We start from the raw sequence: 16,827 nt of genomic DNA on the forward strand, positions 1-16,827 counted from the left end.
GCTTCCCTCCATGAAGACCAGTGCTGGTTGCCACAGGGAAGAGCAAGTGGCAGGCAGGAAATCCTTCCCTGGGGAGCCTGAGTGAACCATCCCAGCTGCCCCCAGGCTGTCGGGTGGCTGGGGCCAGGAGCCACACCTGAGCCATTCCCAGCAGCCAGTGGAAGGTCCAGTGTCCTCCAGGACTCCAGGTTACAGCCTATGCCAGGCAGGGCAGGAGGCGGCATGTAGAGTGCTGTGTTAGGGCATTGGACTGACGGGACCCAGCAGGAACCTTGTGCAAAGATGGGTCTGTCGGAGGAGCTGGGTGCTGGGGGGCATAGTTTTGAATGTGTGTGTGCGCACAGACGTGCATGCGCTCAGGTAAGCATAATTCCTGAGTGGGGGTCCTTTTGTGTGGGGAGAGAGAGCAGCAAGAGTGTAGCCCGAAGGCGGGTGGGAGGAAAGGTGCAGGCACAGCTCAGTTCTGGGGGGACTACAGGTGAGGGGGCACCTGGAAAAAGACCTGCATTCCACAGGTGGCTGGAGCTGTCCCCATAGCTATTGGGGGCTCCGAGGCCTCATGTAAGAAGCAAAACCCACCACCTGCTGCCCACTCCTCACTGTGGCCCCTCTCCAGGCCCCCACCCTGACAGACATTTGGCAGGCTGGACTCCTTAGCCACAGGTGCCAGGAGCGGTTGACCAGGCAGGGAGCAGGCCAGCAGACAGACAGGGTGTGGGGCCTTGTGGACTAGGGTCCAGGGGGTCTGAGTCACTGCTATCCCCAGCCAGCCCAGTGGGGCCCACAGACTCACTGGAGGAGGTAGGGGCTGGTGTCCAGACTCTCAACTCCTGGCATTTCCCAGGCCTGCCTCTCCTGTCCTCTCATGCTCCCACCAAGCCCCCTTCACCTGGCTCGACTCCATCTGCCCTCCCCCTAGGAATGGAGAGTGGTTACTAGCCCCACCCAGGTACCTTTCTTGGAATCCTAAGCCTGCAATCCTGCCCCTACCACAGCCTGAGCAGCGCCCCCCCAATACTCTGTCCCCCAAGACTAGAGTCAGTGCTGCTTATTTTAGCAAGAGATAGAGGTGAAGCTGGGAGGGCCTCCTGCAATGGGTGGGCTCTAGCAGAGCCTTCAAGAAACGGTGAGGACCCTTGGGCAGGATGACCTTGGGGTGACCCGTCCCTGTGGTCATCATCCCTTATCAAGGGAGGCTCAGGCCCACTCTTGCAAGTCCAGACTCAGTTACAAACGGCCATCTCCCAGGGTTGGATGGGATAATACTGTCTGTCTTCTTGTGGGCAAGTCTACTTGTCACATACAGTGCGCTACATTGTTTCCTGGCCACGGGCCTTGTAACACCCTGTGGCCTCTGCCTCCTTCTGCTCTCTCTCTCCATGTAACACAGTAACTCATTCTGAGTCTCCCCTGTCAGCCACACCCACATTTTTTAACCTGGCCCCTCCCTCTCCCCAGCTGTGTTAGGGCTGGGGTGCCCCCAGTGCCTGCCTGCCCCTCATCAACCGTTGGGTTAACATCTGAGCTGTTAGGCTTGGTGCCAGGACCACAGCCCCTAACAGGGGTGGAGGAGGCTTGGGGGCCAGGTGGGGGCCTTTCCCAGCTGTCAGCGCCCATGATGGATGAGGGGTGGGGCAGGGAGAAGGCCAGGAGCTGGACTCCTGCTGCTGAGGGAGGTGGGGGCTGGCGCCCTGGGCCTGCCAACAAAGCCTCTGTCACTCACAGCAGGGAGGCCTGGGTAAGTAACCCCACCCAGCAGAGGTGTTTAAAGGCTCAAAGTGTACGTGCCTTCCCACTCTGCCAGGCATCATGGGCACCTGGGCTTTCCCTGCAGCCCTCTTCCTACTCTGCCTGACTTCTGAAAGCCTACAAGGCGGTGAGGGCAGGTGGCAGGCAGCTGCGGGGTCTGGGCAGCTGGGGGTGGGGCTGGGAGTATAGGCAGAGCACTGGGTCAGAGGCTGGAGCTCCAGAGAGAGGGGATGGTTCGGTATCTGAAATCTAGGCTGGGTAGAATTTTAGGGGGCCGGGGTATAGATACCTTTGTCCTGCCCCTCTCTGTCTCTGTGCCCCACCCTGAGTTATTTCCCCCTGTTCCCCAGGGCTGCCTTCATTGTCTCCTGGCCTAGGGAAAGGTAAGTGGACCCTCCTGGCACTAGGGTCCAGAAAGAGGACCTAGTTTCTTCTCCTAGGGGCCTGGGAGCTCTCTGGGGGGCAGCCCCAAATATTCCCCAGCTCTGAGGTTCAGGTGTATGGCCCAGGAGAGCCCTGAGTCCCTCTGTCTTCCTAGCAACCAGTCTTGTCCATGGTCAGCTCAAGTGTGGGGGGCCCAGACCCACACCCTTGGAACAGAATGAAATGGGGCAGAATCGCAACTCTGGGCATGAGAATATCGGGCCCATATTCTCATGCTCAAAGGAGGAGGGGCCTGGAGCTGAGTCTTGTGGGGCAGAAGATGGGGTTGTGACAGGAAAGGGGAAGTACATCTCTAGAAGCAAGAGGATCAAAGGCCTGGAGGTGGGACAGGATGGGAGGGGAGAAGGCTGGAGCAAGGGGAAGGGAGGAGGAGGCACAGTGTCCCACGAGGGTCTTCAGGCCAGCGATCTGTGCCATCCTAAGGGTAGAAGAGGGGGCTCCCTCCAGAGACCTGATGCATCTAAGCTGCTGGAGAGAAAGATTGGGGGTCGGGGTGAGGAAGATGAAGTCTCGGGAAAGGAAGGGTCCAAAACACTCCCGTAGGAATGGAGGGGAAAGGTACACCCATCCCTGAGGAAGAGCGAGCAGACCCGCCCCAGGGACACAGCCCGCCGCCACCCCCTGTAGCCTCCTCCGGCCTGCTTACCTCCTTCTGTCCTTGCCCCTCCTGTGAACAGAGAGAAAACTGAGTTCTGGGGTGGGGTGGGGTGCACGCTTGCTCTGCAGAGTGGGAGGGAGAGCATCCAGATTGGGCCATCTTTGCCCCTCCTTAAGTTACCCCCTTCTCCCTGACCCCACAGGCTTAGGGAGCCTGAATGGCTACAGAAGAGGTAAAGTTGGCTGAGGAGTGGGGGCAGCTCCGTGTCCTCTATATGAGGGCAGAGCACCCTGGCTCCTGGCCCCTCCTGCCTCCCTTAGGCTCAAAATATCATTCCCCCCTCAGGTTATGGCCCCCCCAGCGGCCTGGGAGCAGGTAAGGGGTGGGCAAATGACAGTTGTGGTGGCGGACAGCCATCTCAGAAATACCCGGGGTCAGTGCTAACGCCCCTGAGGCAGAGAGGCCCACCTGAGACCCCTTCCTACAGACCTCCGCTTTTCCCTCCTGTACATGCTTCCCCCCACCCTCTGCCCCCAAAGAATCCATCGAGACTGTTCCGGTACCATCTCACCCATACACCCTGCCCCTCACTGCATGGCCCCTAGGCCAGTTGGGAGCAGGCTTTGTGCAGAGGTGGGTGGGTCCTGGGTCCCTCACATGCTCCCTGGGCCTCCCCAGGCTTCCAAGCCGGTGTTAAACTTCAGGAGCCAGAGTCTTGCCCAGCCCCAGCGCAGTCTGTCTGTCTGTCTGTTTCTCCGTCTTTCTCTCACACTCCTCACCTCTATCTATCCTGCCAGGATTTGGAAAGAGAAATGGCCTGGGAGTCCAGCCAGGTAAGAATGGGGTCTGGGGGTGGTCCTCTTCCTGCTCCCTCCAGGCCTTAGGGGCAAGAGGCAGGGTTGGTGCATGACTCTGGAGGGAGGGGGTGAATTGGCAGCCTTCAGGTTTGCTGCTTCTGGCTGGGTCCAAGGGTCCTGCACACCCACACCAGCTAGGACCCCAAACCTCCCCAGTGCGTTCCTCCCTCTCACCATGGGCCCTCCAGCTCAGAATGGCTACAGAACAGATAGAGGTGGGCTCAGAGTAGGGGCTCACCTTGCAGTGATGGGATCGGGGCCAGTACTCTAGGGGCATCCCTGAAACGGGGCCTCCTGAAACCCTCACTTGACCCATTTCCTTCTCAGGCATTGGAGGGGGTGTAAAACCCCACAAGCCAGGTGAGGCCCCACCCTGCCTGTCTGCCCTCATCATGCCACGACCCTCCCATTACTGTCTGCTCCTCCCTGATCCCCTTTTGCCTGCTCTCCCTAGGATTTGGGAATGGGAATGGGCCAGGAGCAGGGGCCTTCCCAGGTGTCTCAGCCCAGACAGGTGAGGGGGAGGAAGAGGGAGGGTAGGGCATGCTGGGGCCAGGGCTGGGGCAGCACTGGGAGGAGCTTCTCCCAGATTCCCCCAGGGCAGAACTGGTAACTCACTGGAAGCAGGGGGAAGGACCACACTTGGGTTCCTATTGTCCGGTTTCAGAACATCACCCCTCCCCCCATCTCAGCAGGGATTCCAAATACCCTCTGCCCCACCCCTCAGCTTAGCATGACTTTGGAGCCCTGGAAAGCAACTGGGTCCCTGGGGTCCCCTCATCTACTTTATCTCTCCCTCCAGGCTTTGGAGGGGGCGTGAAACCCCAGAAGCCAGGTAACACCCTGCTGTCCATGCCCACTTCTCTGTCAGCCTCAACATCTGCCTGCCTCCCTTCGAAGCCCAGACCCCTCCTTCCCCTTATTCTTCCCTCTGCTTCTGTCTGCCCAGGATATGGAAATGGGCTGGGAGCTGGCGCCTTCCCAGGGCTGGGAGCCCAGCCAGGTGAGGACACCTGGGGCACCACCCTAGGGTTCAGGGAGGGAGAAGGTTGAGGGCTGGAATCAGGGGGCCAGTGGGGGAGAGAGCTGGGTTCTTGAGGGAGGGCAGGAGGCTCAGTCTCTCTGTCCCTCCTCAGGCCCGGGAGGGGAAATGAAACCTTCGAAGCCAGGCAAGTAGAGAGCGTGCCCCCATTCTCGCACATTCCTTGCTTATTTCCATCCCAGTTCCTCTGCGTGCCAAAAACCTGGGCTTACAGCCCCCACCCCTGTATCCCCAGGATTTGGGAGCAGAAATGGCTTAGGAGTCAGCACTTTTCCAGGGGCGGGAGCACTGCCAGGTGAGGGTGCTTAGGGCAGTGGCTGCAGGCAAGGGGGAGGGGGTTTCGGGGTCAGGATCTGCGTTCTGGGGGAGGGGAGCTGGTGGGAGTCAGTGCCAACCTCCTTCCCTGTCTCTCTCCAGGCCTGGGAGTGGGAATGAGACCCCAGAAGCCAGGTGAGTGGAGAGACTCACCCTCTCACCCTGTGGCACCATGGCTCTTAGGGACTGCTCCCTTTGTTGGGCTGCCGTGGCCACTGCTAGGCTCCAGCCGTGGTCTTGGGGAGGGTCTTCCAAACTTCCAGGCCCTTCTCTTAACTTGCTCCCTGAGAAGGGCTGTTGGGGAGGGTGGGGCACAGAGGTCCGGGGATGAGGACAGCGTGGAAGGAAGGTGCGAAGCCCACACTGGCCCGGCTCCAGCCTCTGCCCTCCCTCTCTCCACAGGCCCTGCACATCAGAATGGTGGCCAGGGACCAGGTAGGGGAGGATGGTGAGAACTGGGGCATGTGCTAGCGTCTGGGGGTATAGGAGAGCTCCAGGCTCTTTTACCTGGTCCCTGTCTCTTACTCAGGAATTGGAGGGGGTGTGAAACCCCAGAAGCCAGGTGAGCTCCACCCTGCCCCTGTGTCCCTGGTTCCTCTTTTCCATCCATCCCCATCCACCCCTGTGCTGCACGGCCTCCCCTTAACTCCTTCTTGCCCGCTCTCCGCAGGATTTGTCCGTGGGAATGGGATGGGAGCCAGGGCTTTCCCAGGAGGCGAAGCGCAGCCAGGTGAGGATACCTGGACCAAACTGGGGTTCAAGGAAGGAAAAAGAAGGAGGAGCTGAGTGATGGGGGGCAGAAAATGGATTCCTGTGGAGCAGGGTCCACTGACAGCTCAGTGGCACTTGGTCTTTCCCCAGGCTTGGGAGGGGACATGAAACTGCAGAAACCAGGTGAGCGAAGACCTGTCCTCCTGCCCCGCTTTTTTGACTCTGTCCCTCCCTACCCATTCCTCACACTGCTGCTCCTTTCCAGTGTATGGCATTGGCAATGGCCTGGGGCCCACTGGCAAAGCAGCAGGGAGAGGGGCTCAGAAAAAGAGGCCAGGGCCCTGTGCACCCCTCCCCAACCCTGGTTCCCAGCAGAGGGGCTCATTCACTTCTCCTGCCCTGAGTCGGTCTCGGCTGGGTACAGCAGGCATCGTGCTGGTCAACACGGACTGGGCCAAAGTCCCGAGGCTCAGCCCACAAGCCCAGAACCACACAAGCCCAATGCCATCTCGAGGACTGTGGTCAGGACTGTTGCTGGAGGGGGGGGGGGGCATGGGACATGGAAAGTGAGAGGGTGGGTCTGAGGCTGGGAGGGGGCTGGAGGCCTGGGGATTTAAGCAGAAAGTGAAAACCCTGGCTCTGGAAGCTGATGTTTATAGGGCTGGACTTCCTCGACTTCCTGGACTCACAGGAAGAAGCAGAGGGAGTTAGACTACCTGGGAGTCTCCGGGGCCAGGAACAGAGGGCAACTGTGAGGGGGGGTCGGGGCTCTAGTTCCGCACTGCCTCAGTCTCCCCGGTCCCCTTCCTGTCATAGGTCCCCTGTTACCTGTCCCCCTTTGTGAATCTAGCCAGGATAAATGGAGGGGTGGGGGAGGCCAGGAGCCATTTCCACCCCAGCAGCTCCCAGCTTTCCCAACAGGTCCCGCAGCACCGAATGGCTTTGGACCAGGTAAAGAAGGGACAGCTGGCGTATGTGGGTAGAAGCCAAGTTCCTGGGGCAGGATGGGGATTCTGGGTCCCTCACATGCTCCTCTCTTCCCAGGCTACGGCGGGGATGGAAAACCCCAGAAGCCAGGTGAGCCCACTCTGTCCCACATCTCCTTACCTGTCTGTTTTCCCCAAGTCCCAGATTGTTCCTTACTCCCTCCTGCTCTGTCTCCCCAGGATTTGGGAATGGGGCCTTCGTGGGAGCAGGCGCACAGCCAGGCAAGGCCCAGGAACTCGGGAGTATGAGTATCACTGCGGGGTTAGCTGATGTGGGTGCGTGACCTCAGTTCTAAAAGAAGAAAAGGAATGAGGTGGACTCATGGGCCGCACATTCTCTTTTCCAGGTCTCGGAGGACTAAAACCTCAGAAGCCAGGTGAGACCCACCTCTTCATCTTCCACTTGGTGTCCCGCAAAAAACAGTCATTCAGCAAACCTCCAGGGGCCTGCCAAGTACTGGAGACAGTCCCTCCCAGAGCCTGGGGCAGGGTCAGGCAGACAAGACAGGAGTATGAACGCAGCAGGGATCCAGACTGCCCACTAGAGGGCGTGGCCCACTGAAAACAAAATGATGGGGCGGCCATGGGGCTGGAGCTAATGAAGATACCATGGGGCTGGTAAGGGGAAGGAGGCATCAGGGAATTCACCTTCTTGGCTAGTTGACATGGCTGATGACAGTGACACTCAACTAGGTGGACACAGGCAATAAGATGTGCCATTCAGGCCCTAGAGGGAGGCTGGACAGCAGGGGGAGGTCCAGGACCCAGGTAGGTAGGTAGGTCAAGGTCTGGGGTGTGTGCTAAAGGGGCAAGCTTAGGGTCGAGCCTCAGAGAGAGACCAGCACTCAGCGCCCCCTTTCTCCTTCTACCAGGCCCTGCAGCTCAAAATGGCTATGGACCAGGTAGGGGCATCCTGGGATTCTGGGGAGGCACAGGGCCGGGGCTCAGGTTCCTCACCTGCTCCCTGCCTCTCCACCAGGCTTTGGAGCGCATGTGAAACCCCAGAAGCCAGGTGAGCCTCACCTCAGCCTGTTTCTCTCAGCCTCTCCCAAACCCTGAGCTCCCCTCCCCTTATTCACACCCCCACCTGGACCTGGACCCCCAGGATTGGGGAATGAGAATGGGTACAGGCTTGGAGCCCAGCCAGGTGAAGCTAGGCAGTGGGGTCTGTGTCTGGGTGTCTTCTCCTGCCCCCCTCCCAGGCCTTGGAGGGGCAGAATTGGGGAATAATTGAGCGGGTCCTGGGAGGAAGCGTCTCGGATGCCAGCTTTCTGGCTTGGTCCAAGAGGAGGGAACTTTACCTCCACTTCTGCCAGAACCCCAGTCCCTTCCGTTCATCCTCCCTTTCCCTTAGGCCCAGCAACCCCGAATGGATATGGAGCAGGTAGGAGTGGGGCAGGGAGGAATCTGGGGAGGCCCTGATAGGGGGCTCCCAAATCCCTCACCTGCTCCCAAATCATCTTCAGGCTTTGGGGCAGGCATGAAGCCCCAGAAGCCAGGTGAGTCCTTGTAGTCTTGCCTCTGAACCATAGTACTTCCTACTCACACTTCCCTATTTCTCTAGGATCTGCAAACAGCTGGGCCTTCCCTGGGGCAGGAGCCCAGGCTTCTTAGAGGGAAGCGGGGAGGGTGAGGAACTGGGGCAGGGGGCCTGGCCTGGGCCAGGGAGCTAGGTGCCCAGTAGTGAGGAATTGGATGGTGGGCCCGTGCCCCGGGAGGGGGAGTGAAACCTCAGTGTGGTAATAGCAGGGGGAGGGTGTGGGTAGAAGTGCAAGAGTGTAGAGGGGATAAATAATGATGGAAAAAAGGAAAAGAAAAGAGAAAAAAAATCTCAGAAACCAGGTTCTGGTGGGCCCTGGCCATGTAGCTCAGTTGGTCTGAGCGTCATTCTGATACACCAAGGTTGCAGGTTTGGACCCTGGTCAGGGCACGTAGAAAAAGCAAGCGATGAATGCAAAAATAAATAGAACAACATTCTCTCTCCTCCTTCCCCTCTCTAAAAAAAAAAAAACACACTAAGTAAAAATTAAAAAAAGAAAAAGAACCAGTTAAGCGGAGAGACCACCTGGTACCCCACCTCAGCTCTGAGGCTTCCGGCCTCTGTACTGCCTCTACACACTGCCCCTCATGCCCACCCTGTTTTGCCTCCCTAGGACGTGGTAATGGAAATGGCCTGGGAACCCGGCTAGGTGAGTGCAGCTGGGCCTGGGTCTTAAGGGATTGGGAGAGAGGCACAGGCACTCAGGCCCACAGAGGCTCCTTGCCTGGGGGCGGGGGTGGTGGGAGAAGCCCGGTGGAGTCTGTGTTAGCCTCTCCGTGCTCCCAGGCCTAGAAAGGGGTATGAAACCCCTTGGCCACGGTGAGAGGACAACTGTCCTGCCCCTCCTCATTTCTCTCAGGCCTCTCTCTTTCACCACCTCCCTCGACACTAAGAGCATTGCGTGGGGATCTGTGCATCACTCTGAGAAGAGGGGCACTACCTGCCTCCGGGGTGAAGGGGGTCAGGGGTACCGAGGACCATGGGGAGAGGAGTGGGAGGCAAAACCAAGGGACCCCCAGTGCTGGCCCCAGTCCCTCAGCCCTGAAGCCAGCTTTATCATTCCCCCACCTTATCCCTACAGGCCCTGCGACTCAAAATGGCTATGGACCAGATAGGAGTGGGCCAGGGTTCTGGTTGGGGGGGCGCAGGGATGGGGTGAGGATCCCTCAGCTGCTGTCTGTGTCTCCGCCAGGCTTTGGAGCAGGTGTGAAACCCCAGAAGCCAGGTGAGCCTCATCCCTGCCTGTCTCTCTCCACCTCTCCGAAACCCAGAGCTCCCCACACCCCACTCACACCCTACCGCTACCTGTTCCTGCAGGATTTTGGACCAGAAATGGGCAGGGAGCCCAGCCAGGTGAGACTGGTGGGGTCTGGGTGCAGGTTTGCATCTGGGTGCCCCCTCCCACTTCCCTCCAGGCTTGTGAGGTGCAGGATTGTTGAATGATTCAAAGAGGCTGGGGAAAGCCTCCACCATCACTGGTTCTAGCTCAGCTTTGAAGGAACACATTCCGGCCCCTCAAAGGGACCCCACCTTAGCTGGGGTCCCAAACCTCCTATTCTTCCTTCCCACCCCTACTGGCCCCCAGCTCAGAATGGCTACAGAGCAGGTAGGTACCGAGGGGTTGAGAGAAGCTGGAAAGGAGGCCATAGGGGGGGCCCTTGGGGAGGGGTAGTCTTCCCCCAGACCCTGTTCTGATGGTCCCCTCGTGGGCTCCTGCCACACTTGGAGAACTTAGAGTTGCCACAGGGCAGAGGAGGCCGCAGGGCAGCTAGTGGCTAAAACGGGAGAAAAGGAAGCCCAGCATCCAATCTCCGGCTGCCTTACCCTCTCCTGTCCCCATAGACCTTGCAGTTCCCATTGGCCGAGGACCAGGTAGTAGAGTGGGCAGGTAGTGGACTGAGCCTCCGGGGGCAAGATGCCAGGTTCTGGAGGAGAGCCCAGTGGGCGGGTAGCGGGTGCCTCACCGGCTTCCATCTCTCCTCTAGGCATTGGTGAGGGCATGAAACCTCAGAAGCCAGGTAAACCCTTTCTCTCTACCTCCACTGTGATATTGTGATTTATAATAAGAAGTATATATATTTGGTCTTCCTCCCATTCCTGGTACAGAGCTGGCTCCTAAAAGCTTTGGAATTTCCTAAATGCTGAGAGATAAATGTTTATTTGTTGTATTAATGAGGTGACTTTTGGAAAGCCCCTAAGTCACCTAAGGGTGGGGGCTGGTTGCCACTGGAACCCATGTTATGATTGGAGGGTTGCAGCCTCTGGGAGGAGGTGATGCTGGAGGAGTTCAATCACCAGTGGCCAGTGACGTAATCAGTCTTGCTTGTGTAATGAAGCCTCCATAAATACCCAAAGGACAGGGTTGGGACAGCTTCCTCCGAGGCTGGTGAAGGGTGGCGGGCGTGCAGGGAGAGTGGTGGGCGGGAGCATGGGAGCCCCGAGCGCCTTCCCACATACCTCATCCCATGCATGTTGGTCGTCGGGCTGTTTCTGAGTTGTATCTTTTATAATAAACCTGTGACCTAATAAGTGAACTGTTCTGAATTCTGGGAGCCACTCTAGACAATTAATTGAACCCAAAGAGGGGTTCTCGGGAAACTCTGATTTATATTGATGGTTGCTCAGAAGCACAGGTGACAGCCTGGCCTGGCAACTGGCACCCGAAGAGGGAGCAGGGCACAGTATTATGGGACTGAGCCCTTAACCTGTGGAATCTGATGCTACAGTGTAGCCAGGTAGCTAGTGTCAGGATTGAATTAAGTGGTAGGACACCCAGCTGGTATCCGAACATCGCTTGGTGGTGCTGGAAAACCCCCAGAACTGAAATTGGTACCAGAATCAGACCTGCTGCCACTCCTCTGTACCCCTAGGAACTTTCTACTCTCCGCCTCTTTCCCTCTCACAGCCCCCAGTCTGTCTCCCCAGTTTACAGGAATGGGCTGGGAGCCAGAGCCTTCTTCAGTGAAGGGACCCGGCCAGGTTGAGGGAGGCAGGGCAGGCCTGGCGTTCTGGGAGGTCGGGGAGGGTCTCACGGGGCAAAGAGTCGGGTCCCGAGGAAGAGAAGGGGCAGATGGCGTCCACCTGCCAGTCAGCCTCCGTCCGTCTCTCCCCAGGACTAGGAGGGGGCGTGAGCCCTCCAAAGCCAGGTGAGCCCATCCCTGCCTATCGCCCACCTGCACCTGAAGTCTCCCCAACCCCAACCCCCATCCTCATTCCTGCTCTTGCTCCCAGGATACACACCAGGGAGTGGGCTCGTACCAGGTGAGCACAGTAAGGGTGTCAGTAACTGAGAGAGAGGGCTCATGCCTAGGGTGGGGCTGGTCCCTTCTGAAGCCGTCTCTTTGTGTCTCCTACAGGTTTGGGAGGGGACGTGAGACCTCAGAAGCCAGGCAAGTGAGGGGACCCACTATTTCTGTATCTTCTTCTGCCTCTATTTCTGGGACCCCCACAACCCCCAAATACTATCACTCACGTCCCTGCTTTTTTTCTCCAGGATATGGCAATGGAAATGGGCTGGGGGCCCAGCCAGGTAAGGTGGCGCTGGAGTGCGGGCAGGAGGGAGGCGGGAGGGATGTCGCCGGAAGGCTGCGGGACTGGGTGGGCAAATAGCGGGAGCCATGGCAGAGGTAGGTCATCTGGTAGCCAGAGCAGGTTGTGACCCACAAAACCTGGTTTTTTCCTGACCTGGCCAGTGTCCACTCTTGGAAGCTCTGCCCTAGAAGCCACTGCAGGCTGGTACATTGGCCAGGCCAAGGTCAGGAGGGCAGCTGGGGTAGGCACCGGTCTGGGTTCACTGCCCCCTCTCCCTTCTTCTCCAATCCAGGTCCCTGCAGTGGGAAGGTCCCACCACTGCTTCTCCCCGGGCTTCCCACTCCGGGAGGCCCTTCTGAGAAAGCAGGTGGCTGGGGCCTGAAATCCCAGCCCCCTCCTCCAGTGCAGAATGGCAAGTTCCCAGGTCAGTGTGGAGGGTGGGGCAATTTGGGGGGGGTGTACCTGGTCCCAGGAGGGGCTGGGCCCGGCTGGGCTGCTCAGGAGCTCCCATGCCCTGTCTTCAGCTGCAACTGAGGCTCGTTGTGAGCCAGCTGAAGAAAAGCCTGAACTCTGGCTCTGAACCCCACGTGACCCCCAGTATGGCAGTTCCCCCAAGCCCCTACCCTGTGTCAGTCTGTGGCAATCTATGGCAGTCCCAACCCCGGCCCTGGGTTCACTCCTGTCCCCTGGCTTTCTTCCTAGCACCAACCCTAGCCGTCCGGTGGGGACCGAAACCCCAGAAAGCAGGTGTCAGTCTGTCTGTCTCTGTCCCCACACCAGACCGGGGTCAGTCCCCCATCACCCTTATTCCCAGGTGGCTTCAACTGTTCAGGCCTGGAAAGTTCCTCCCAAACCTGCCCTCCCTCTCTCTTGCTGCTCTCTAAACTCATTTCTTCTGATTCCTTTCCCCGTGGGTAGGGAGAACCCCTTCTTCTTCCTCAGAGTCCTTAAGACCCTGCTTGGGAAAGTCTGGGTCCTCCCCCACCAATTCCTGTTCCCCTCACAGGGCACCATCCTTTGAATGGCTACCGACCAGGAGCAGCACTGGGTGAGGAGGCCCTTTGTCTGAGTTCTTCTTCCTCCAGCCCCATCTTCCCCACTGTGACCATTTCTGATCCCCACCACCACCCCTCAACCCCTTTTTCCTTTGCCACAGGCTTTGGTGATGGCCTCAAACCTCAGAAAGTTGGTGAGTGGTGAGCCCCCAAGGCCCTCATCTCGAGCATGAGCTCACACCTCCCTCATGGCAAGCCCTCCTTGTCGCTGTCTTTTCGCGTCTTTGTCTCTTCCTTTATTCACCTAGTGCAGATTTACTATGCACTGGGCTATAATGGTGGCCATTATCTCAGGGGAGGGTAGAGTAACAGACTGAGGCCAGTTGGAAAAGGAAGCCACCCAGAGAGAAGTCAGGGAAGGTTTCCAGACGGTTGTGCAGGCTTAGCTTGCGGAGCGGGGGGGGGGGGGGGGAGGATGTGAGCATCCCTCTCTGGATGGTGTCTGAGTCAGTCTGTTTATCTGTCCATGAGCCGGTCACCCTGGCCTCCCCAGTGCTGTCTACCCTGCCCTACCCCAGCCCTTCTCCAATCTCTCTCCTGCAGGTTTTAGTTACAGGAACTCTGGTCTGGGAGCTGGGGTTTTCCCTGAGGTCCTCCTGCAGCCAGGTGCCGGGGGTTGGGGTTGGGGAGGCTTGGGGGGCTCCAGGCTCCGAGGCTGTTCAGGCCCGACCTCTTTCCTCTTCCAGGGTTCCCTGGGGCCAATGGTTTTAGGAACGGTGAGTTGGACCCAGGGGACATAATACAGGGGCTGAGGGGAAGGGACATCCAGGAGCTGGGCAGGAATGAAGCACATGGATCTCTTGCAGGGTATAGCGAGGAAGCCCTGGTGTACCCCAATGCTGCAGCTCCAGCCTCTGAAGGAAATGGTAAGAAATGAGAGCTCAGGGAGCAGAGTGAACCCTGGCAAGGGCTGTTGGGACCAGGTCAAGTGGATGGGGGTGGGGCTCTGAGGCCCTGAGAGGACTGGAGGTGTCCTGAATGTCCAGGGACTCCCATGCCAGCTGTCCCTCTGCAGATCAGACTGAGGCTCTGAGGGACTCTCCTTGGCCCTCCCTCCAGCCCTGGGCCAGGAGTGGGGAGGGGGGCGGGCGGGGGGGGTGCATCTTGAAGCCTGATATGGGGCCAGAGGCACATATATAGGGGTTTCAAGCCAGCCAGTTAATGGGGCATACGTAGAACAACATGGAGGGGGTGAGGGGTGGCTTTAGGGACATGGGTCCTAGGCCCAGGACCACCCCACAACCCTGCAGAGATGGAAGGAACATTCATGGTGGAGGGAATGTGAGGGGGACAGGAATGGATGGGGTTGGAGGAGAGACAGGTTGAGCAGTAGGCCCTGAGCACAGCCTGGTACCTACTCTAAAGAGAGGGAGCCGACAGATAAGAACAAGGGCCATCGGGGTCTCTGTGCTCCCACCTTCTGTCCTTTCCCCAGGGCCCTATGAGCAGCTGAGGCCAGAGCTGGGCCCCAGGCCTTTTGGTAAGTGGGGGTCTCCCAAGGCCCAGGGCGAAGCTGGGGGTAACAGGAGCACTCAGAAGTTCTGTGACCTGGGTCCCCTGGCTTGTCTGTCTGTACCTTAGGGGGCCCTGAGGTGAAGTGAGGCAGCAGTGGCTTGCTGGAAAATAGCTATGGAGGTGAGAGGGAGCACACTGGCCCTGTCCCCCACTCTACCAGTGCCACCGCCATGGTCACCTCTTCAGGCTGCACTTGGGGATGTCCCCAGTCCTTGGGAGGAATGGCAGGCTCTCAGACCACATGTAGGTTTCTGAGTGATGGGCCTCAGAGATAAGAGGAGGGAGAGGGCTGAGTCTCCCCCAGGAGGTGAGGAGGGGGTACCTCAACAGGTCCCTGCTCTGCCTCTCCCCAGGCCTTTGTCCTCTCGGGAAATGCTGAGCACCCGAGCTGATCCACCGCCCATCCTGAGCACCTCTGTGCCAGAGCCTCGTCTGCTTGGCAAGCACAGCCAGACGACTCCTGGGATTGGTCTCTGGCCTGGGGTCTCGGGGGGCTGAAAGTATTAATAAAGGCAATGTGCTTCTGTTTGCCTCTGTGTGCTGTGGTAGAGTTGGGGTAGGGGATGGGCATTGGCTGCCTGAGGTTAGGGCCACATGGGCCTACAGCCTCTACCCTGCACCTCATTCATTCACACTACAAATAGTGTGGCTGTGTGCCAGGGGCTTTGCTCTGATGTGAGAGACCATGAAAACAGAACAGATTCAGCTCTGCCCCTGGAGAGGGGGCATCCTGCCACGTCCACAGTTGGATCCCTTCCTTGACAGAGTCAGGAGGGGAGGTCCAAGACTTCAAAGAAGCATTTTCCAACCTGGTGGACGTGGCATGGAGGGCCCTGCTATACCCATTGTGATTGTTCTTGTTTTGGGGATTTTGACCTCTTCCGCCCTGATTATTTTGAATACCACTGCTGTGATCCAAATAGCACAAGCAGATCTTTCCCTGTTCACTGAACAAAGTAATAATATTTCAGAAAGTACATCGACCCTGTTCACTAAACAAAGCAATAATACTTTAGAAAGTACATTGAGTGATGTGACTCCAGATGATTTAGAGAGTTCTTGGAACAAAGAAAGTAACCATAGTAACACACCAGAAGAAATCAGGAAGCAAAATATGAGTATTGGAGAATTAATAGAAAAGTTAGAAAAGATCACCCTTGAAAGCCCCCTACTACGACAGGATAGCCCCATGAGACAAAGGATTCTCCCGGAACCTACAAAAACACTGAGAAAAATCCCACCTACTATTAAAACTCCATGGGGACCTGCATATTTTATTAAGGCCAGACCTTGGTATCCCCCTAAGGGACAGCGAAGTCTCTAGCCTGTCCCAACGCCACCTAAACCTACACTTCCTTATCATAGAGTCTGGGATGAGGACGGAGTTAAATGGGTTTCTAAAAACAGTAATAATATAACGACAAGAAGCCTACCCTTCTTAGAGAGACTTGCAAGAAGTGATAGCACACCACAAAAATGCATGACAGCACAAAGAAAACTAGAAGTTAGAAAAAGCCTCATAAGATATTTTTCCGGGCCATGGTACCTTACATACTGGCCTGAGAAGAGAGAACAAATATTAAAAGAAATAAAAGAATTAGAACCCCTAACAAAAGAGGAAATAAGGAAGGGCATAGACAAGTACACAAGTCAACCAGGAGGGCATGTTTACCCCCCCGAGTCAATTTTAGACATACCTAATACGCAGAATAAGAATAGGCCCCCTGCCACAGCCTAACCAAGGCAGACAGCCAAGTTCCTGTTCAGACCAAGAAGCATAAGCAACAGTAACTGCAAAAGCCAACGAATCTGAAATCGCTTGCCAGCTAGAATAGTACAAAAGCTTCAGCCTTACTTTCAATAAAGGTCTTCAGAGCATCACCTGCCTTGAACTGCGTAGTTGCCTGATTTCCGCGCCGACTCCTACCTTCACCTCGAGGGGACCCTTAGACCCGCTGCGGCTGGACCGCGGCAGCATCCCTTGGTAACAATCTTGTTGGGGAATACCTCCAAGTTAGGGGACTTGTGTATTATTTGTGTATTAGTTTCTTAAGCCTTTACATTTACTTCTGGACATTATTGTACTGATTAATCTTATACTTTGAATGTAAAACTTGCTTTCACATTCTTTGATTAATGTTCAATTAGATTATAAATTTGACAGATTGATGCCCCCTTAAATCTTTTACATTCCTTACAAGCCTGATTCTAATTCAATTCCCTTAGCATTTCAAACAATTACATACATAAGCTACTTGATCTCATCTTCCTAAGCACTGTTGGAAAGGAATAAATCAGACATTTGATATCTCAGATTAATGAATATTTACAACACCATTAAAACAGAGGGGAAGGGAAGAAAAAGGGGAAGAAACCCCCCCCCCCAGCCAGGAAACATCTTAAAGAGCTAGTTACTAATCTACTACCAGTACCAGTGCTACAGCATCACTTTATTTTCTTATCTCATGATAAAAAATTTACTCA

At 56.8% G+C, this 16,827-nt stretch overlaps 1 protein-coding gene across 1 annotated transcript; it reads left to right on the plus strand.

Moving 5' to 3' along the window:
• Nucleotides 1-1,807: 1,807 nt before the first annotated feature.
• On the plus strand, nucleotides 1,808-14,849 carry GREP1 (glycine rich extracellular protein 1). Its single transcript, XM_053671739.1, has 37 exons — nucleotides 1,808-1,876; nucleotides 2,100-2,132; nucleotides 3,137-3,166; nucleotides 3,589-3,624; nucleotides 3,976-4,008; nucleotides 4,103-4,162; nucleotides 4,451-4,483; nucleotides 4,598-4,651; nucleotides 5,108-5,140; nucleotides 5,408-5,440; nucleotides 5,535-5,567; nucleotides 5,676-5,735; nucleotides 5,867-5,899; nucleotides 6,638-6,667; nucleotides 6,761-6,793; nucleotides 6,883-6,924; nucleotides 7,050-7,079; nucleotides 7,575-7,604; nucleotides 7,682-7,714; nucleotides 8,057-8,086; nucleotides 8,169-8,201; nucleotides 8,856-8,891; nucleotides 9,435-9,595; nucleotides 10,085-10,130; nucleotides 10,228-10,260; nucleotides 11,356-11,388; nucleotides 11,474-11,503; nucleotides 11,599-11,631; nucleotides 11,736-11,771; nucleotides 12,066-12,197; nucleotides 12,780-12,821; nucleotides 12,930-12,962; nucleotides 13,372-13,434; nucleotides 13,515-13,544; nucleotides 13,635-13,694; nucleotides 14,264-14,308; nucleotides 14,697-14,849. The coding sequence occupies exons 1-37, from the start codon at nucleotides 1,810-1,812 to the stop codon at nucleotides 14,720-14,722; spliced, it is 1,638 nt and encodes a 545-aa protein (XP_053527714.1). The 5' UTR covers nucleotides 1,808-1,809; the 3' UTR covers nucleotides 14,723-14,849.
• The last annotated feature ends 1,978 nt before the right edge of the window (nucleotides 14,850-16,827 follow it).

The sequence above is a fragment of the Artibeus jamaicensis genome, unplaced genomic scaffold (assembly GCF_021234435.1).
Source record: "Artibeus jamaicensis isolate MK-2021 breed Jamaican fruit bat unplaced genomic scaffold, CSHL_Jam_final contig_700, whole genome shotgun sequence".
NCBI classification, from domain to species: domain Eukaryota; kingdom Metazoa; phylum Chordata; class Mammalia; order Chiroptera; family Phyllostomidae; genus Artibeus; species Artibeus jamaicensis.

What these genes read in the sequence shown, in the direction of transcription:
- GREP1 (XM_053671739.1), top strand. Translation starts at nt 1,810, where the DNA reads ATGGGCACCTGGGCTTTCCCTGCAGCCCTCTTCCTACTCTGCCTGACT. An exon ending in CGTGAGCCCTCCAAAGCCAG is followed by an intron (nt 11,389 to 11,473) that starts GTGAGCCCATCC and finishes TCTTGCTCCCAG; the next exon opens with GATACACACCAGGGAGTGGG. An exon ending in GGCCAATGGTTTTAGGAACG is followed by an intron (nt 13,545 to 13,634) that starts GTGAGTTGGACC and finishes GATCTCTTGCAG; the next exon opens with GGTATAGCGAGGAAGCCCTG.